Genomic DNA, 18,425 nt, shown 5'->3' with positions numbered 1-18,425 from the left:
TATTTGGAATTTATTTGGTACAGTATTTCTGAAATGCCAAAAACATGCACAAAACAACAAGTCACACTAGGCACTGGATTAATATATTAGTGCTAAAAAATGATACTCTCTCCGTCCCAAAATAAGCGTCGAAGATTTAGTATAAAATTTGTACTAGTTTAGTACAAAAACTGTGAAACTTATTTTGGGACTGAGGGAGTATAAGACATCATATACATGCTAATAAAACATCCAAGATTTATAATATAATAGCATGGAACAATAACAAATTATAGATACGTTGGAGGCGTATCAACATCCCCAAGCTTAATTCATGCTCGTCCTCGAGTAGGTAAATTATAAAAACAAAAGTTTTTGATGTCACATGCTACCTAACATGTAATCACTTTCACATATTATGAGTGAGAAACGATGAATCAATAAACATCAACATAGTAATATTCATAAATATAAGTAACATAATCATCAACTTTCAAAATATATGATCCCGAAATAATGTTTACTCCCCATTCATTTTATCGTATTAGCATGGCATGGCTCCGTCTTCACCATATAAATACAAATGTCAAGCACCCTCGTGTTAAGCCAAGTACTTGGATCATAGTTTTTAACACGCTTCAGCATTTTATACTTCACTCAATACATGAGCGTGGACCCGTGGACACAACACATAGGTGGAATAGAATATGAGGGTAGGTTTCAAAGGAGTAAAAGTGGATACGAAAGTCTCGCATCAACTTGGCCGACCAATAGGCTATATATGGAGATGCTCATCAATCAATATCAGTGTGAGGAGTAGGGATTGCCATGCAACAGATAGACTAGAGCTATAAGTGTATGAAATATCAAGGGAAGCTAAGTGGGCGTGCATCAAACTTGCTTGCTCATGAGGACCTTGGGCATTTGAGGAAGCCCGTCATCGAAGTATGCAAGGCAAGTTCTATAATGAAAAGTTCCCACTAGCATATGAAAATGAAAAAAACATGAGACTATCTATATGAAAATCATCGTGCTTTCTCTACACAAGTGTGAAAAATTAGGTAGCAGCACTGTGCCTTTTCTATTTTCTCTCTATTTTATTTTTCTTTCTTTTTTATTTTCTTTTTCTTCTCCTCTCTTTTTTCCTTTCTTTCCTTTTTTTCTTTCCTTTTTATTTTTTTTCTTTCGGAGTCTCATCCCGACTTGTGGGGGGATTATTGTCTCCATCATCTTTCCTCACTTTGTCTCCATCATCTTTCCTCACTCAGAAAATGCTCTAACAATGATAAACATCACACTTCTATTTACTTACTACTTGATATAAAAAACTACTAAACAAGATAACTCTTTTTAGGAGGCACGACAATAGAAGCCAAGGCAATAGTTTCATCCTTACTGGGAAACTCTTTTTCATGAGGTTGTCTACCAAACTTGGAGAAATTGAACTCATGTGACACACCTTCAAAGCCAACAGTGACAGTTTGCTTCTCACAGTCAATATGAGCATTGACGGTATTGAGAAAAGGTCTACCAAATATGATGGGACAAAAGCTATCTTGTGCGGTAGCAAGAACGAGGAAATCAGCAGGATACTTCGTTTCACCACACAAGACTTCAACATCCCTAACAATTCCCACAGGGCATATAGTATCTCTATTGGCAAGCTGAATAGTGACATCAATAGGATCTATCTCAACAGGTGCAATCTCGTCTTTGATTTCATCATATAAGGATTGAGGTATTGCACTAACACTAGCACCCACGTTACATAAACCATGATAACAATGATCTCCTATCTTAACAGAAACAACATGCGTGCCAACAACAGGCCTATGTTTGTCTCTAGCGTGAGGTTTAGCAATTCTAGCAGCATCTTCACAAAAGTGAATATTATGTCCCTCAACATCATCAGACAGGAGATCTTTGATAATAGCAATGCTAGGTTCAACTCTAATTTGCTCAGGGGGTGTAGGTGTTCTAGTGTAGCCTCTATGTATCACAGTTGAAGCTTTAGAATGATCCTTTATCCTAACAGGGAAAGGTGGTTTCTCAATGTAAGCACTAGGAACAATAGGATCATTATAGGCAATGACTTTCTCTTCAACTGGATTGGGTTTAACTACATTGACTTCTAAAGGAGGATGAAATTTAAACCACTTCTCTTTGGGGAGATCAATATTAGCAGCAAATGATTCACACAATGAAGCTACTATCTCACAGTCAAGTCCATACTTAGCGCTAAAATCACTAAAGGTATTTGTTTCAACAAAGGATTTAACGCAATCAAACTTGAAATTCATACCTGACTCCTTACCTTCTTCAAGTTCCCAATCTTCAGAGTTGCATTTAATTCTCTCCAATAAATTCCATCTGAAGTCAATATCTCTCTTCATAAAAGAACCGGTACAAGAAGTGTCAAGCATGGTGCGATCATCATGAGAAAGCCGAGCATAGAAGTTCTGAATGATAATTTATCTCGAGAGCTCATGGGTGGGGCATGAATATAACATTGATTTAAGCCTCCCCCAAGCTTGAGCGATGCTTTCTCTGTCAGGAGGCCAAAAATTATAAATATAATTCCGATCACGATGTACTAAATGCATAGGATAAAACTTTTGATGAAATTCCAATTTCAACCGATTGTAGTCCCATGATCCAGTATCATCACATAGCCTATACCATGTCAACGCCTTATCCTTCAAAGATAAAGGAAAGACCTTCTTCTTGACCTCATCCTCGGGAAAACCTGCAAGCTTAAATAAACCACAAACTTCATCTACATAGATTAGATGCAAGTCCGGATGTGATGTTCCATCTCCTGTAAAAGGATTAGCCAGCAGTTTCTCAAGCATACCTGAAGGAAATTCAAAGCAAATATTTTCAGTAGGTGCAGCAGGTTGAGGAGCAACTCTTTGTGCTTCCGTTCGAGGTGAAGATACCCCTAACAAGCCCCTCAAAGGATTAGTTTCCATAGTGACAAGTGACAATAAATTTCAGCACACTATATGAATGTTTCCTTACCAAGTTCCACTTACCAAAGGCGCTTCACTCCCCGGCAACGGCGCCAGAAAAGAGTCTTGATGACCCACAAGTATAGGGGATCTATTGTAGTCCTTTCGATAAGTAAGAGTGTCGAACCCAACGCGGAGCAGAAGGATCTCACAAGTGGTTTTCAGCAAGGAAATATCTGCAAGCACTGAAATTATCGGTAACAAGTGATTGTGTGGTGAGATGATACGTAGCAAGCAACAAGTAACAAAAATAGCAATGGTGCAGCAAAGTGGCCCAATCCCTTTTATAGCAAGGGACAAGCCTAGAAAAAGTCTTATAGGAGGAAAAACGCTCCCGAGGACACACGGGAATTTCTGTCATGCTAGTTTCATCATGTTCATATGATTCGTGTTCGTTACTTTGATAGTTTGATATGTGGGTGGACCAGCGCTTGGGTACTGACCTTACTTGGACAAGCATCCCACTTATGATTAACCCCTCTCGCAAGCATCCGCAACTACAAAAGGAGAATTAAGACAAAGTCTAACCATAGCATTAAACTAGTGGATCCAAATCAGCCCCTTACGAAGCAACGCATAAACTAGGGTTTAAGCTTTTGTCACTCTAGCAACCCATCATCTACTTACTACTTCCCAATGCCTTCCTCTAGGCCCAAATAATGGTGAAGTGTTATGTAGTCGACGTTCACATAACACCACTAGAGGAAAAACAACATACAACACATCAAAATATCGAACGAATACCAAATTCACATGACTACTATTAGCATGACTTATCCCATATCCTCAGGAACAAAAGTAACTACTCACAAAGCATAATCATATTCATGACCAGAGAAGTAATGAGTAGCATCAAGGATCTAAACATAAACTCTTCCACCAAATAATCCAACTAGCATCAACTACAAAGAGTAATTAACACTACTAGCAACCTTACAAGTACCAATCGGAGTCGCGAGACGGAGATTCGTTACAAGTGATGAACTAGGGTTTGGAGATGAGATGGTGCTGATGAAGATGTTGATGGTGATGAGTCCCCTCCGAGGAGAGGAGTGTTGGTGATGACGATGGCGACGATTTCCCCCTCCGGGAGGGAAGTTTCGCCTCGTGGCCATCTAGATTGGTTGTGCTCAAGTTCCACCTCGTGGCGGCGGCGAATCCTCGAAAAAGCCTCCTCCTGAAAAAAAATTCCGGACGAAACCCTTCATATAGCAGAAGAGGGGGCCAGTGGGCCAGCTGGGTGCCCACAAGCCCCCTAGGCGCGGCCAGGGGGTGGCCGTGCCTAGCAGGCTTGTGGCCACCTGCTGGCGCCCCTCTGGCACTTCTTCGGCCCAGTATTTTTTATAATTCCCAAAAAAAATCCTTGTTGAGTTTTACGGCGTTTGGAGTTGCGCAGAATAGGTATCTCAACTTTGCTCCATTTTCAGGCTAGAATTCCAGCTGCCGGCATTCTCCCTCTTCAAGTAAACCTTGCAAAATAAGAGAGAAAAGGCATAAGTATTGTACCGTGAAGTGAAATAACAGCCCAAGAAGCAATAAATATCAACATGAAAACATGATGCAAAATGGACGTATCATGTTAAACTTAGTGAAATTGCTAAGACTTGTCAACCATTATAATAGGGAAAAGGTTAAGTTTTTACTTGGTCAAGTAGTCTAATTAGCCCACCTCTAGACATACTTCGGATCCTACAAAGGAGGAGCAAGAAGCGGTGCAAGCAAGGAAGGAGGAGTAGTGTGCAAGGGAAGCGAGTGGGGCACAGAGGGCAATGATGGTGCTAGTTCCGCGCATGGAATTGTCTTTATGGTGGACGTGCACTTATCGAGGCGTCGTGGAGGAAGTCGGGACGTACCCGTCCCATCGTGCTTCTACACATCCTCGATCGGTCCCAGCAGTCCACTAAGGCCCCACGTGGTTTCGTTCTCAATGGGCGGCACGTTTGCACCACGGGCCCGGGGGGGCATTATCCATCCAATGGATACGAGGGTATCATGACCCATCGACTGGCGGCCAAATAAGTGACACTTGGTGGGCCAAACTCCTGAAGCGGTCCACTTTTGGGCTCCACGGGATCAAGGCACCTCGCGAGGGATCAACCTCATGAGGCTCCCCTCTCTTCAAGAGGGGGCACTTCAAGGCGATCATCTTCAATTTGCACGCAGCCTCGCGAGGCCCTCTTCACAAGGCATCCTCCCGCGAAGCCGTTTGCCTGGAGGGGCTGCGCAACAATGGTCGCATGGTCATGTGCACACCATATGGGTGAAGTCTAGCATAGGACAGGACGACAAGGACAACAGACAGCAGGCGGTTGTCCACCCCAAAGAAAACCCTAAGGCTTGCCATTTTGGTGCAAGGAGACCAAGGTGATGCTGCACACCAAGATGGGTGTCATCAACAATCTCATGAGAGCTTCATGGATGGCACCTTTGCATATGAATACCACCTTTTGTCAGGATAGACTGAGAGCGTGTCTCCCTTTGATTTGCCTCCTTGTGGCCATCCTTTCCCGCTGATATTTTTGGGGAAGAGGACCAAGGCAAGGATAAGAGGATAGTGTTGCGACCGTCGAGAGGGGTCGATCCAGAGCTCTCCCCCAGAAGCCTTTCTTCCACGTCAAGCTTTGTAACATGTGTGCAACCCCAAGAGAAAATCCCATCAAGTAGGAGTAGGGTTTTACACCGCATGGTAGCATGAACCTAGGTAAATCTGTGTGTCCTCCTCATGCTCTAGGTGCGTAGCTTCGCCAAGGTCGGTCATGTTCTAGATTGCGGAGATCTCCCCAGGGTCCGTGGAGGGTTTTTATTTATTAGGATCAAAACCAAACACCGACAAGTGGAGCCTTTTTACTTGTTAATAATGTTTTGCCCAAACCCTTTCCTATATATGTCTAGAATTTTCTCAAGCGTCGATCACTTCTTATATCAGATTTCAGGCATACGAGGTAGTCATTAACGAACATAATATGTGAAATACAAGGGTCTTGGTAGTTGAATCGTCGACCCTTATCAATACAACCATCAATATAATTCTTGATAAGACAAGTTAAAGCTTCACCACATAAAAGGAATAAATAACGAGATATGCGATATCTCTGCCTTATGGCCCTTTTTGGAATGGAAGGTTGTAGGATCTCCCCATTAACCTTTACCTCTATAGTAATAGTTGAGACGTATTGCATCATCAGTGTAATCCATTGGTCAGAAAACCAAAAAAATTTCATGATACCTTCAGGATTCCTACTCCACATTGTCATAGACTTACGCCATGTCCCGTTTGCAACAAAGGCAACTTTTCATTTCTTATGCTTCATAGAGTGCACACACTCATAGGATGTCAACACACATTGTATGTAATTAGTCTGCCACAAACAAAAGCATTGTTCTCCTCTAAAATAACCTCATCAAGAACTGAGCGAAGATGGTTAGGAAAAACTTTTGAGAAGATCTTATACACCACATTACAGAGCGCAATACGTCTAAACCGAGATATCCCTTGCATCGAGTTTACCTTTGGAATTAAGACGATGACAATGTCATTAATAATATTTGGTAAACTTACCCCATTCAGGAAGTCAAGCACTGCCCTAGTGACATTATCCTTGATCAAACTCCACTAGAGCTAGTTAAAGCTAGCGGTGAAGCCATCAACACTAGAAGCATTTGACGGACCTGTCGCAAACAAAACCTTTTCAACTTTTGTAGCCTCAAAATTGCGGCGCAACATATCGGTCATCGCATTTGTTACCCATGCCTGAATTGCACGTGTTAATGCCTCAACATCCACATGCCCTTGGGTATTAAACAAGTCAAGGTAAAAGTACCGAATTATCACATTGAATTTATGACTTGAACTCAAGACCTTAGGATCTGATACCATGTTGACCTTCATGCATTGGCTCCAAACTTGTTGGTCCGAGCCCACATTTGTAATAGTGACATCAATGTGTGGCTGTGACCAAGTATTTGAACAAACTAAAATATATTTCCAGTAGAAGGATGCTAGACCCCCGCTAAGTCCATTGTTATTCATTGTAATGCAGTTTTTAAATCTCGTGCGATTAACCATCCTCCGACATCTATCACCCTCAATCTTTGAAAGAGCATGTGGCACTAATTTTACTTTGATGTGATGACAATGTGGTTAGGGGAACTAATATACGTTGCTAAAGTTTATCTAAGGATATTGGTTCCAGTAAGTACTTGATGGAGTTGTGTGACCCCCCCCCCCAATTCAAAAAGATCAAAGGCGTGGTTTTTCCAGCGACTCAAAGGTTTTCATTTAAGAGGGGTCTTCATGGATTTGTGTCGTCGGAAATACCACACTATTAAGAGGGGTCTTCGTGGATTTATGTTGTGTGGGAATACCTCCAAAACATATACACCATCCTTCCTACCACTACCGCCATCCACGTGCCTTTTAGGTGTAGTGCCCGTGTAGTCAGACAGGTTTGACACAGACTTTTTGGACACCCCGTATGCACGGCGTCATTTCATCCTGTGCACGAGGGGCATTCAGAAACTCCCTGAGTAGCTCGTGCGCATGAAGTCTTTTGATCCCCGTGCACAAATAGTCTTTTGACCCCCTTGTGCACGAGGGGTGGTTTAGTCGGTGAGTACCTCGTGCGCACAGGGCTAACTTAGCCCGTGCACGGGGCTAACTTAGCTCGTGTGCACGGGGTCCAACGGGAAAAAAACCAACTAGCCAAGAATACTATAGAAGCCCCCCTTCTTCCTACATCCTGAACCCTAATGTCTTGTTGAGCTCCTCCATTGCCACACCTCATTTTTCTCAATACTCCCAATTTCTCCACCCAAACTTGTTAATACTTTGGGGATTGGGAGAGCAAGACCCGATCTACACTTTGGCAAAACCAAATTCATGTTCCCCACAACATTTGTTCGGCATTGGCTTATTACTCTTGGAAATTGGGCTCCTAGGCGGTTAGAGGTTCCTTCAGAAGCTTCCTTGCTTGTGGTGTGCTCTCGAGAAATTTTTAAAGGTGTGGTGGTCGCCTTCAAGACCAATCTCGAGTGGTTTGAGGCTCATCCATTGGGGTGACTCGAAAGAGATACGGTGAGGCTTCTGTGGTGTTCCGCAAGTTTTGGCTTCGGCACCACTCTAAACGGAGATTAGCTCCTCCCCAAGGAAGAGTGAATTTCGGGATAAAATTTGTGTCCTCGTCTCACTTGTGATTAACCCTTTCCCGCACTTCACCTTGCTTTGTATGCTAGTTAGCTTGCTAATTATCTTTGTGCCTAGCATATTTAGCACTACTTGTGTTTGTCATATAGGTTGCGTACACCTAATTGCATATCTAGTGAACCCTATTTATCCGCATGAACCCTATTTATCCACTTATCCCTAAAGTTAACAAATAAGATTAAAATTTGTAGTCTCCTATTCACCCACACTCTAGTTGATCGTATCGATCCATTCAATTTGTATTTCAATCAAGAAGACCTAGATGGTACCTTCCAGTTGCAATTAGTCGGTTCAGAGACCGTCTTTGGGTTCCCAAACATATGAAAGTTGCATACCATCATACCCATTAGTCATGGCGGCCTCGATCCTCAACTGAGATTGTTTCATTATCGTCAAACTACAGAGAATTCGTCTTTTTTGGGCCATGTGTTAAGCTGTTTGCCATGGCCTACTTTATATTATTGTTTACAAATCACTCGATTTCATAGCAGTTGTGTGCTACTAATACTTGCAGCACCCTGATCCGACAAACAACGAACGAACGGGACACTAGTAACTTGTAAGATGTGCCTTACTAACACCATATTACCAATGGTTCTATAGACCTAGGGTCTCCAGGGGAAAAGGATCCTATCCAAATCGAGGTAACGAGGCTCGGGCATATGAACCTCGATATGGTCATACCACCGGGTTTTGGCTTTGATCCTAGTAGATTGACAATTCTAACTTGGATTGAACCCAGACTCAAGAAAATGGTGCCATGAGCCTAGATAGTGGCATGCCATGTGGACGTTTTTCACCTCCAGTTGTTGGGAAGGGGTCCCGAAATTCGGGCGGTAGAGAGTAATTTTGGGTGGGAACTCGAGAACCAATTGTTCCCGAGGCCATCAAAACCCTCAGAGGCAAGGACTTGACTAGCTGGGACATGGTTTATGACTTAGAACATGTACAATGATGCTATATTTTTGTAGCAATGCTGCTATCTTGGGAGTGACAGTTGGATAAATGCTAAGGTGAAAGAGATATAGAATAGAGGGAGAAAAAGGTTTATCATGTCTTAGTTAAGAGATGATCTCTTAGCAAATATACCTTTCACCACATATTTAAGTATATCTAGTTATTAGAGACAAGACTGAGAGATAAACCATTGCACATCATACTTTTATTGTGGTCTCTAAATTACAAGGTAGCAGGCATAAAATAAAACCATTTTATTAACCACTGTACGTGTCCTTATGGCCTTTGGTTATCTCTTTCTTTACAATAAGTTTGGACACATGAAAATGATGTGTGTGAATTGTCTAGTAAATATTTGGAGGTAATTAAAATTTATTTTATTTTATAGATATTCTCAGCAAAATAGTTAGTCCACACTTGCGCCCACGTCGATGTCCAAACAACTTTGACGCCTTGAACTGAAAGGCGTAGCTTCCAAAATTAATTCCAACATTTTCATTATTTAATATTTATCAAAACTGGACGAATAGAGTCGCTGAAATTTCCAAGAAACTTGTAAAATTCGTGCATTGTTTGTTTCTGTATTTAGCGCCTAAGCAATTGCTTGTTTTCATCAGCTTTCTTCACCGCAAAAATGTTGTCTACCTCTGCATAAAACAACCTTCGAACCTATAACAAAATGACAGCTGTAACATACATATTCATATCTCCTTGTGATAATATACAGTACATAACACTACAAGCATGGAGCCCTCAAAAGAAAAGAAAAACTACAAGCATGGAACCGAATGCACTTGAACCGTATCACCAAATTTCAAGAGCTCAAAGCATTCGTGCAAAAGAAAACGCATCAACAAAGACAAACCCTGACTATATATGCCTGTCCGATTGAGCAAGTCATTATCTAGCTAACATCAGCAGTGACTGGTCGGTACACTTCAGTAATCGGCCAAGTGTAAATTTACATCACAAGTTACAGTGCTCACTTTGAGCAGTGTCTCTGCCCTGTGAGACGAGGAGCCCAGATCCAGCCAGCATCTGCTCCCTGAGATCCTTGATCGCCTGGTACCTCTCCTCATCATGATCAAAGTTGAGCACTCCGTGGCTGCACCCTTCTGCCCAGTCCCCCTGCAGCGCATCATCCGTCTCCCTGAACGTTTTCCGGTCGACGCCACCGCGCGAGCCGGCGTCATCCGCCCGTCTATCATCGGTAAATGATCCATGCATCATCGACGCGTCCACGCTCCGGTCGTGCCTCGACGAAGGAGTGTAGCTCCACGTATGTAGATTGCCGTTGCCGTCGACGTTCAGTTCGATGGAGTGCATGTCACTCCCTTCCGAGTCGCAATCCTCACTGAATCCTCCATCACCAGCACTGTCTGGAGCTGGAACAGAGCCAGACGCATGGGTTGATGGCGTCTGATCGGTTTTCTGAGGCTCCTGGCCCTTCTTGGCGTCCAAGCACGCCTGCAGCTCGTCGTGCAGCTGATTGAGCGCCGAGTTCTTCTCCTCGAACTGAAGCCGCGCCTCCAGCAGCTTCATCTGGACTCGTTGTTCGCGCCACTCGTCTGCAAGATGGAGCATCTCCCGCTCTTTCTCAAGCTCCCGTTGCGCGTCCTCAGCTTCTCTCTTGAGCACCTCCACCTCGGCCCTGTCCTCGCCGATGCCTCTCACGAGCTCGCTGCACATCTTCTCCACTCTCTCTCTGGACTTCCTTTCCCTCTCCAGCTCCTTCGTCGCGGCGCGTAGCGAGGACTCGGCGTCGGCCAATGCCGCGCCGAGCTTCTCCTTCGCCCTCTCTGCTCTCCTCCTCGACTTCTTCTCGTTGTCCAGCTCCGTGACGATGTACTGCAGAGCGGTTGCGGCCTTCTCCTTCTGCTTGGCCTTCCAGGACTCCATTTCCTCCACGAGCTCCTTCTTTAGAACGTCGATTTCGCTATGCTCTGATTTCTGCTCCTTGATGAGCCTTCGTACGTGGGCGCGCGCAAGATCCAGCTCGGAACGCAGCGCGGAGATGAGTGAAACGGTTGATGGGTTCACTTCTCCCCAGATGTGTGCTAGCACTTTGGCCAGTTCCTTCGACGCAATCAAGCTGTTATACAGATCCTTCAGCTGGATCGCTTTCTCTTCAGGGCATCTTGAAACATCGTCTTGAGGGTGTGTGCCAATCTGAAAACAGAATGACAAAGCTTAGTAACTTCAACTTGTGTCTTCTTTTTTTATTTCAATTCAGAGATAACAAGGTTCTTATATGAAATGTAGAAATTGACTACGTGCTACTTTTTCAGAAGGTAAAATTGGCATGATAGTAGAGATAGTAATATGTTACGCAATTCCGGGTCCGCTGACACTAGCGTTTCTGACCCACATGCGTCAACATGTCCAACCGGAGAGCAACACCGACTTATGACAGGCCTTGGGCCCTCTCCCCCCAAAAGACTAGCATGTTAGGAGGGGACACACTCACCCTTATAAGTCGTGTTATGTCTTTTCCCACAACCGATGTGGGACTAGACCCAACAATCTCCCCCTCACACATCGGTCACCCATGGGCTCGCTAACACCAGCGTTCCACCGAGATTTATTCCGGGCACCTGGGCTCTGATACCACTTGTTACGCAATCCCGGGTTCGCTAACACTAGCGTTTCTGACCCACATGCGTCAACAGGCCCAACCGGAGAGCAACACCGACTTATGACAGGCCTTGGGCCCTCTCCTCCCAAAAGACTAGCCTGTTAGGAGGGGACACACTCATCCTTATAAGTCGTGTTATGTCTCTTTCCATAACCGATGTGGGACTAAACCCAACATAATAGAATTAAGACAACGCATACAAATTGCATGACTGAAGAGCGCTGATGAGGCCGTCCTCCTCAACTCCAACTCTTTTGTTTTTCTAATCAGAAATTCACTTACCTTCAATAATTCTGAATGACAACCCATGTATATACTAAAAGGTAGTAACTGCCCAAATAACTATCCCCCTAACAGCCTAGACGTAAGGAAAGTATTATGGAGCCATTTCAGCTGCTGAATAAACAATCAAGCCTAGCTGATAGCTTGATGCACAAGTGGACGAGACAGATGTGCATCTGAAAATGGTTCCTTGGAGATGCGTCCCAATATTTGCTTCTGCTTTCATGTTTACAAAACCAACTCATACTTAAAGGTGTACAAAGCTAAAATTATCAGTGACTTTATAACTCCGCACGGCGGCGCCAACGCATACACTACTCCGCATAGCATTTGTAAGGTGGTGGCTAGTGGCTACTGAAATGCTTCTTGGACAAGCATTTCTTAGTACCTCAAATGTCTGCATAGTTGTAGGAACCAGCTTGCACTTAAAGTGTACTATGTTTGAAACAACAAGTCGAAAGTCCTTTCTGAACTGAGAGATTCCTTTTGCTAGCAACTAGCTTGGCGGAAGAGGATTTGTGGCTCTCGAGTGCCACACACCCCTATATGAATATAGCACTAAAAATATATTGGGAAATTTCAAAAAAATCTAAAATTTTGGGATATGAAATATGGGTGCCCGTTGCACACCCGAGTTCAGTTTCGTGGGAATGGATGGTAATGTCAGTAAAAGGACAAAAAAAACTATATGCGCAGAAAAAAAATCTGAATGTAACGTGTGGCGGACAGTAATTCTTGTGCCACGGATACCATGAGCAGCCATTCCCCACGAAAATGAACACGGATGTACAGTGGGCATCCAGGTTTCATATCCCAAAATTTCAGGTTTTTTAAAATTTTCTGACATTTTATTTAATGCTATTTACATACAGGGATGTGTGGCCCCGGGTGCTCCAATGCATTTCCCCTAGCTAGGCTCTGATTAAAATTATCACTAGCTCGGCAACTCAGAGCCAGTTCAGGGCTTCAGGCTTAAGACAACCTATTCTCCTATTTTAAGATCTATTAAGGTATCCCATATTTTTAGTTAAAGAATTAGGAGTAGAAAATTTGCACCTAGCCACGCTCAATTCCGACCGAATTAAGAAATTAGATAGCTTTTGAACTCAGCTATGTTGCCATTTCTAGTTCTATCCAACAGCGCATGGTGAGGCAGATTGCAGAGTAGGTGCATATCATTTCTCATGAATTTGCTGGTTCCTATTTTGTGTGCTTGCAAGATTGAAGCGTTTTATTTTATAAAAATGTTGCAGATTCACCTGCTCAAGAGTCCACACTAGATGAGGTACCAAATCGATAAAAATCTAGATAGCCAAAAACATTATATGGTTGTTCTAACGGCTCAACAACTACATACATACAACTAACACAAGTAAAGAAGGTGTGGATTTACCTCCATTGCGCTGCAGTTGCTCATGACATCTGCTGAAAGCCACTGTCCATGGGCGTTGTGGCAGCTCCCCTTCCGGCCACCAGCCTCCTCAAATATCTTGGTCCTGCTCCTTGAGGTCTTGGAAACCTACATCACCAGTGGATCGATTAACCAACCACAGATTCAACAAGTCACGTCCCCAAAACAGATGAATCTAGCTCACCTCGGTGGAGGCGTTGCTCCGAGGAACCAAGCTCCGGCGCGCCACCGCGTCCTTGTGCGTGAGCAGGGAATGATGCTCCTCCCCGTCCCCGAAGAGCCTGTCCTTGTCCGACTGCCAGAAGGCGGTGACGAGCCTCCTCGCCGACGCGCCGTCGGCGGCGTGGCGACAGCAATGCCGGCTCCGGGACGACGACTCGGACATGGCCGCGACTCCTTCCTTTCTCCTTCGTATCAGCAGCACGGCGGGCCTCCTGGAGCGCAGCCTCCTCGCCGTGCTGGACGCGTCAGAGGACGAAAGCGCGCGGCGCTTGCGGATCCTGGCCAGCCTCACCGCGGCGCCCTCCTCCCCGCCGCCGCGTCCCGGCATTGCAGTCTCGGAGGTTCCTCTGCTTCCCAGCAAAGCGAGAGAGTGAGAGAGAGAGAGAGAGAGAGAGAGAGCAGCAGCAATGCCAGCACAGTGTGGCTGGTGGTGAGTGAGTGAGTGATGTGGTCAAGATCGAGAGGGTGGCAGCATCGAAACCGATCAAAGGGGAAAGAGCAAAAGCGGAAAAGAAAAAGATGAGACGGATGGATGGATCATGGATGGATGCAGCTTTAGAGGAAGGAATAAGAAGCAGGAACTGGCTAAAGGGGGCGACGTGACCATCGCCAATGCGCCATTTCCCTTTAAATCAAACTGAAATCCGTTGGTAAAATCCTAGTCTATTCTCGAGTAATGGAGGAAAGAGCCCCAGCCCAAGAAGTAAATGTAGTTATACTCAACATTCAGTAACTAGGACTAGTAACTATAGTACCACAGCAAGAAGATGACAAGCTTGTGAAAACCGCTTTGGCAAAGACCGAGGACGAGGAGCACACTACACTACTACACAACATAGAGATAGAGTTCCCAGAAGAGAGAACAGAGAACCCGAGAGCCAAGAAACGCGCAGAGCAGAGCAGACCAGCGCAAAGAAGGGCGCAGCAGGGCGAGAAACCTCAGAACTGGGCTAGAAAAGGAGAAGGAGTCCAAGAAGAAGCGACATGGAAGAGGAGACAAGAGGAGTACGTACCACCCATTAAGAGCAGGTGCATGAAGGCGCCTGCCTGCCTGAGCCCGATCAGCTGGCTGCACACGCCGTGATGATGATGAGCAGCAGCGGCAGCAGGCTTTGGTTGTGAGGTGCTGGAGCTGATGCAGAGTGGCACAAGCACAGCGCACGAGTGGGGGAAGGGGAGGGGACAAGGATGATGATGGGGCGTGTCAGTGAGCGTGTGCGTGCACCGCCGTATGCACAATGTATGTATTGTACTCGTCGACGCGGCAGTGGGAGGGAGGGAGGAGCAAGCGCGAGTGAGCTGTCGCCGTGGTGCGCCGCATATGATTAGGACTTGTCGCATGTACTACGCACGCACGCCGTGATGCGACGCCGATGGGTGGGTGGGCGGGCGGGCGGTACTACCAGTACCGCTGGAACTGTAAGCAGGTTTTCGAAACCGAGGCCCGGGCTTGAGGTTGGGGTAGGTTGAGCCGTTCAGCACAGCCGCAAGCACTGACGGCTGCGGAGTGTGGAGGACATCTTACGCCCACACCGTGTTCAAGGACGGGTTTGGTTGTCATCTTCAAAAATGCCTGCATTGCATATTTGTTTCACTTTAATCCGCTGAGTGAAAAAAAAAACATCTATATTTAGTTTGATTGCTTGTATCGAGACTGACTGCATTAAGAAATTGATTTTAGGATAGTGTTTGATGTCCTGCATTGGCTTGGTACACGCAACTGCATGATGTTTGGTTGCATACACGAGCATGTTTAAGAGTTAATGTCACACCCAGTTTTTGGCTTTCCTGACTAATTAATTTATTTTAAAAATTAGGACTAATTAAAAAAAATTGTGAATGCATCTGATGCTTGAAGTGACTATTGTTTGCATGTTTGCTTGAATGCATGTGATTGCTCCTCATTAGTTCCTGCCATCCTTCTACTCACCCCCTCATTCCATGATATCCTGCCTAATGATCATGCTATGTGTTTTTCCTTTATAAATATCTATTTTCACCAAATATTGTTTTCCCAAAAAGCATTTCTTTGAATTAAACTTTCAAACCCGTGAGATGAGGTTTGTATTACAAGTTCTCAAATTAGGGAATTCTTTTGCACCAATTATTTTATTTAAAACCTATTATCAAAATGTCTTCCAAAACCACCATATTATTATTTTAAAAGTTATTTTATTATTTTATTTAAAAGCCTTCCTGTGAGGCCAGAAATGGTCTCCTATGAAGGAAAGTTATCTTTAATGCTTTCAAAATATTTAAGAAAACTTAGGGAAACTCAGTGGATATATTTATTCCATATTTATGAGTTTCAACACATGGTCATGTTCAAAATATTGGACAAATCCCTCCTTCCTGCCTATTTCAAGCTTTTGGAATATTTCTATAAGAAATATTCTCAATAAATTCCAGTAAAATTCTAGCATGTCATCTATGATATTATTGATGATCTTCCCAAGTTTTATCTCAATCCAAGTTGATTTGACTCCCCTAACTATCCTAAAACCCTATCTGTCCAGATTCAAATTTGAGTAACTCTACATTGTGAAGTGTCTCCAATTATGCTCAAATTTGATGGACATGTTCTAATGCTCCAATGAGGCATCCACACCAAATGGTACATCAAGGAGAATATAGGAACTTGTCCTAAGAGCATCTCTAGTAGAACCCTCAAACCCTTAAATCTAAAATCAGTTTTAAGGGTTGAGAATTGGTCATTTTTGACACTTTTAAGGGTTGAAAAACAGGGGCAAATATTCCGTTATAAGGGTTGGGTTTGAGGGTTCTAGTCTTTGCCCTAACCCCAACCCTTAAAACTGTTATTTCATATATCACACATTTCATCACATTTCATCATATGACATATCACAAACATTGTTGTAATGATTTGATAATTCTTCAGTTTTATATACTGTACACTTGTTCCACAGTAGTTCCAACTTCCAAACTTACAATTAATTCTTGGCCATCAATTAGTACACGAGTGGTAGTAGGAATTATTTTGGTCTTTTCATGAATGAATTCTCATATGGAAGATCGGCCTGAATTAGCTAGCCATATGTTCATGTTGATGTGTGCCAGGCCTGCAGTTCCTGGAGGTCAGTGCTTTCTACGGGGTCTACCTGAGCATGATAGTGTATCTTCAGGATGTTCTCCATGGAGACAGCGCTTCCAATGTGGCGGTCGTCAGTTCCTGGGCTGGGGTGAGCTACCTCATGCCCCTGCTCGGCGCCACTCTGGGGAAAATACAAGACCGTTTTGATCGGCGTCTCCATTTCTGTCGTCGTAAGTGATCGGTCCTCTGCAATACCACCGGACACCACTCTGCTTCTCTGACGAACAACTAGAAATTAACAGGGAATGGCCATGGTCACCACATCATCTACGCTGCCGTCTCTGAGGCCGCCACCGCGCGTGGCCAGCGCGTACTGCGCCCCGGCACAGAGGGGCGGCGGGGCGGCGGCCGGGGCGCGGGGGGCGGCGGCCAAAGCGCGGGGGCGGCGGCCAGAGCGCGGGGGCGGCGGGGCGGTGGCCGGAGCGCGGGGGGCGGCGGGGCGGAGGCCGGAGCGCGGGGGGTGGCGGGGCGGTGGCGGATGAGGCGGATTCCTCCCGCGCGGGGGCACCAACTGTTGGAAATATGCCCTAGAGGCAATAATAAATTAGTTATTATTATATTTCTTAGTTCATGATAATCGTTTATTATCCATGCTATAATTGTATTGATTGGAAACACAATACTTGTGTGGATACATAGACAAAACACTGTCCCTAGTAAGCCTCTAGTTGACTAGCTCGTTGGTCAAAGATGGCCAAGGTTTCCTGGCCATAGGCAAGTGTTGTTACTTGATAACGGGATCACATCATTAGGAGAATCATGTGATGGACTAGACCCAAACTAATAGACGTAGCATGTTGATCGTGTCATTTTGTTGCTACTGTTTTCTGCGTGTCAAGTATTTATTCCTATGACCATGAGATCATATAACTCACTGACACCGGAGGTATGCTTTGTGTGTATCAAACATCGCAACGTAACTGGGTGACTATAAAGATGCTCTACAGGTGTCTCCGAAGGTGTTAGTTGATTTAGTATGGATCAAGACTGGGATTTGTCACTCCGTGTGACGGAGAGGTATCTTAGGGCCCACTCGGTAATACAACATCACACACAAGCCTTGCAAGCAATGTAACTTAGTGTAAGTTACGGGATCTTGTATTACGGAACGAGTAAAGAGACTTGCCGGTAAACGAGGTTGAAATAGGTATGCGGATACTGACGATCGAATCTCGGGCAAGTAACATACCGAAGGACAAAGGGAATGACATACGGGATTATACGACTCCTTGGCACTGAGGTTCAAACGATAAGATCTTCGTAGAATATGTAGGATCCAATATGGGCATCCAGGTACCGCTGTTGGATATTGACCGAGGAGTCTCTCGGGTCATGTCTACATAGTTCTCGAACCCGCAGGGTCTGCACACTTAAGGTTCGACGTTGTTTTATGCGTATTTGAGTTATATGGTTGGTTACCGAATGTTGTTCGGAGTCCCGGATGAGATCACGGACGTCACGAGGGTTTCCGGAATAGTCCGGAAACAAAGATTGATATATAGGATGACCTCATTTGATTACCGGAAGGTTTTCGGAGTTACCGGGAATGTACCGGGAATGACGAATGGGTTCCGGGAGTTCACCGGAGGGGGGCACCCCACTCCGGGGAAGCC

At 44.7% G+C, this 18,425-nt stretch overlaps 1 protein-coding gene across 1 annotated transcript; it reads right to left on the bottom strand.

The window, feature by feature from the left end:
• Positions 1 to 9,830: 9,830 nt before the first annotated feature.
• LOC123426527 (myosin-3-like) lies at positions 9,831 to 14,900 on the bottom strand. The gene is made up of 4 exons (XM_045110368.1): positions 14,714 to 14,900; positions 13,663 to 14,047; positions 13,461 to 13,586; positions 9,831 to 11,319 (listed from the first exon to the last, which is right to left on the bottom strand). Exons 2-4 carry the CDS (start codon positions 14,026 to 14,028, stop codon positions 10,117 to 10,119), a joined length of 1,695 nt encoding a protein of 564 aa, XP_044966303.1. The 5' UTR covers positions 14,029 to 14,047; positions 14,714 to 14,900; the 3' UTR covers positions 9,831 to 10,116.
• Positions 14,901 to 18,425: the final 3,525 nt, after the last annotated feature.

The sequence above is a fragment of the Hordeum vulgare genome, chromosome 2H (genome assembly GCF_904849725.1).
Source record: "Hordeum vulgare subsp. vulgare chromosome 2H, MorexV3_pseudomolecules_assembly, whole genome shotgun sequence".
Taxonomy (NCBI): Eukaryota; Viridiplantae; Streptophyta; class Magnoliopsida; order Poales; family Poaceae; genus Hordeum; species Hordeum vulgare.
This window is presented reverse-complemented; position numbering and strand designations above follow the sequence as displayed.

Excerpts from the sequence above, each read along its gene's own strand:
- LOC123426527 (XM_045110368.1), bottom strand. The coding sequence starts at position 14,028 with ATGCCGGGACGCGGCGGCGGGGAGGAGGGCGCCGCGGTGAGGCTGGCC. Across the intron at positions 13,587-13,662 it reads GGAGCAACGCCTCCACCGAG|GTTTCCAAGACCTCAAGGAG; the intron begins GTGAGCTAGATT and ends CTGGTGATGTAG. Across the intron at positions 11,320-13,460 it reads GCAACTGCAGCGCAATGGAG|ATTGGCACACACCCTCAAGA; the intron begins GTAAATCCACAC and ends TTCTGTTTTCAG.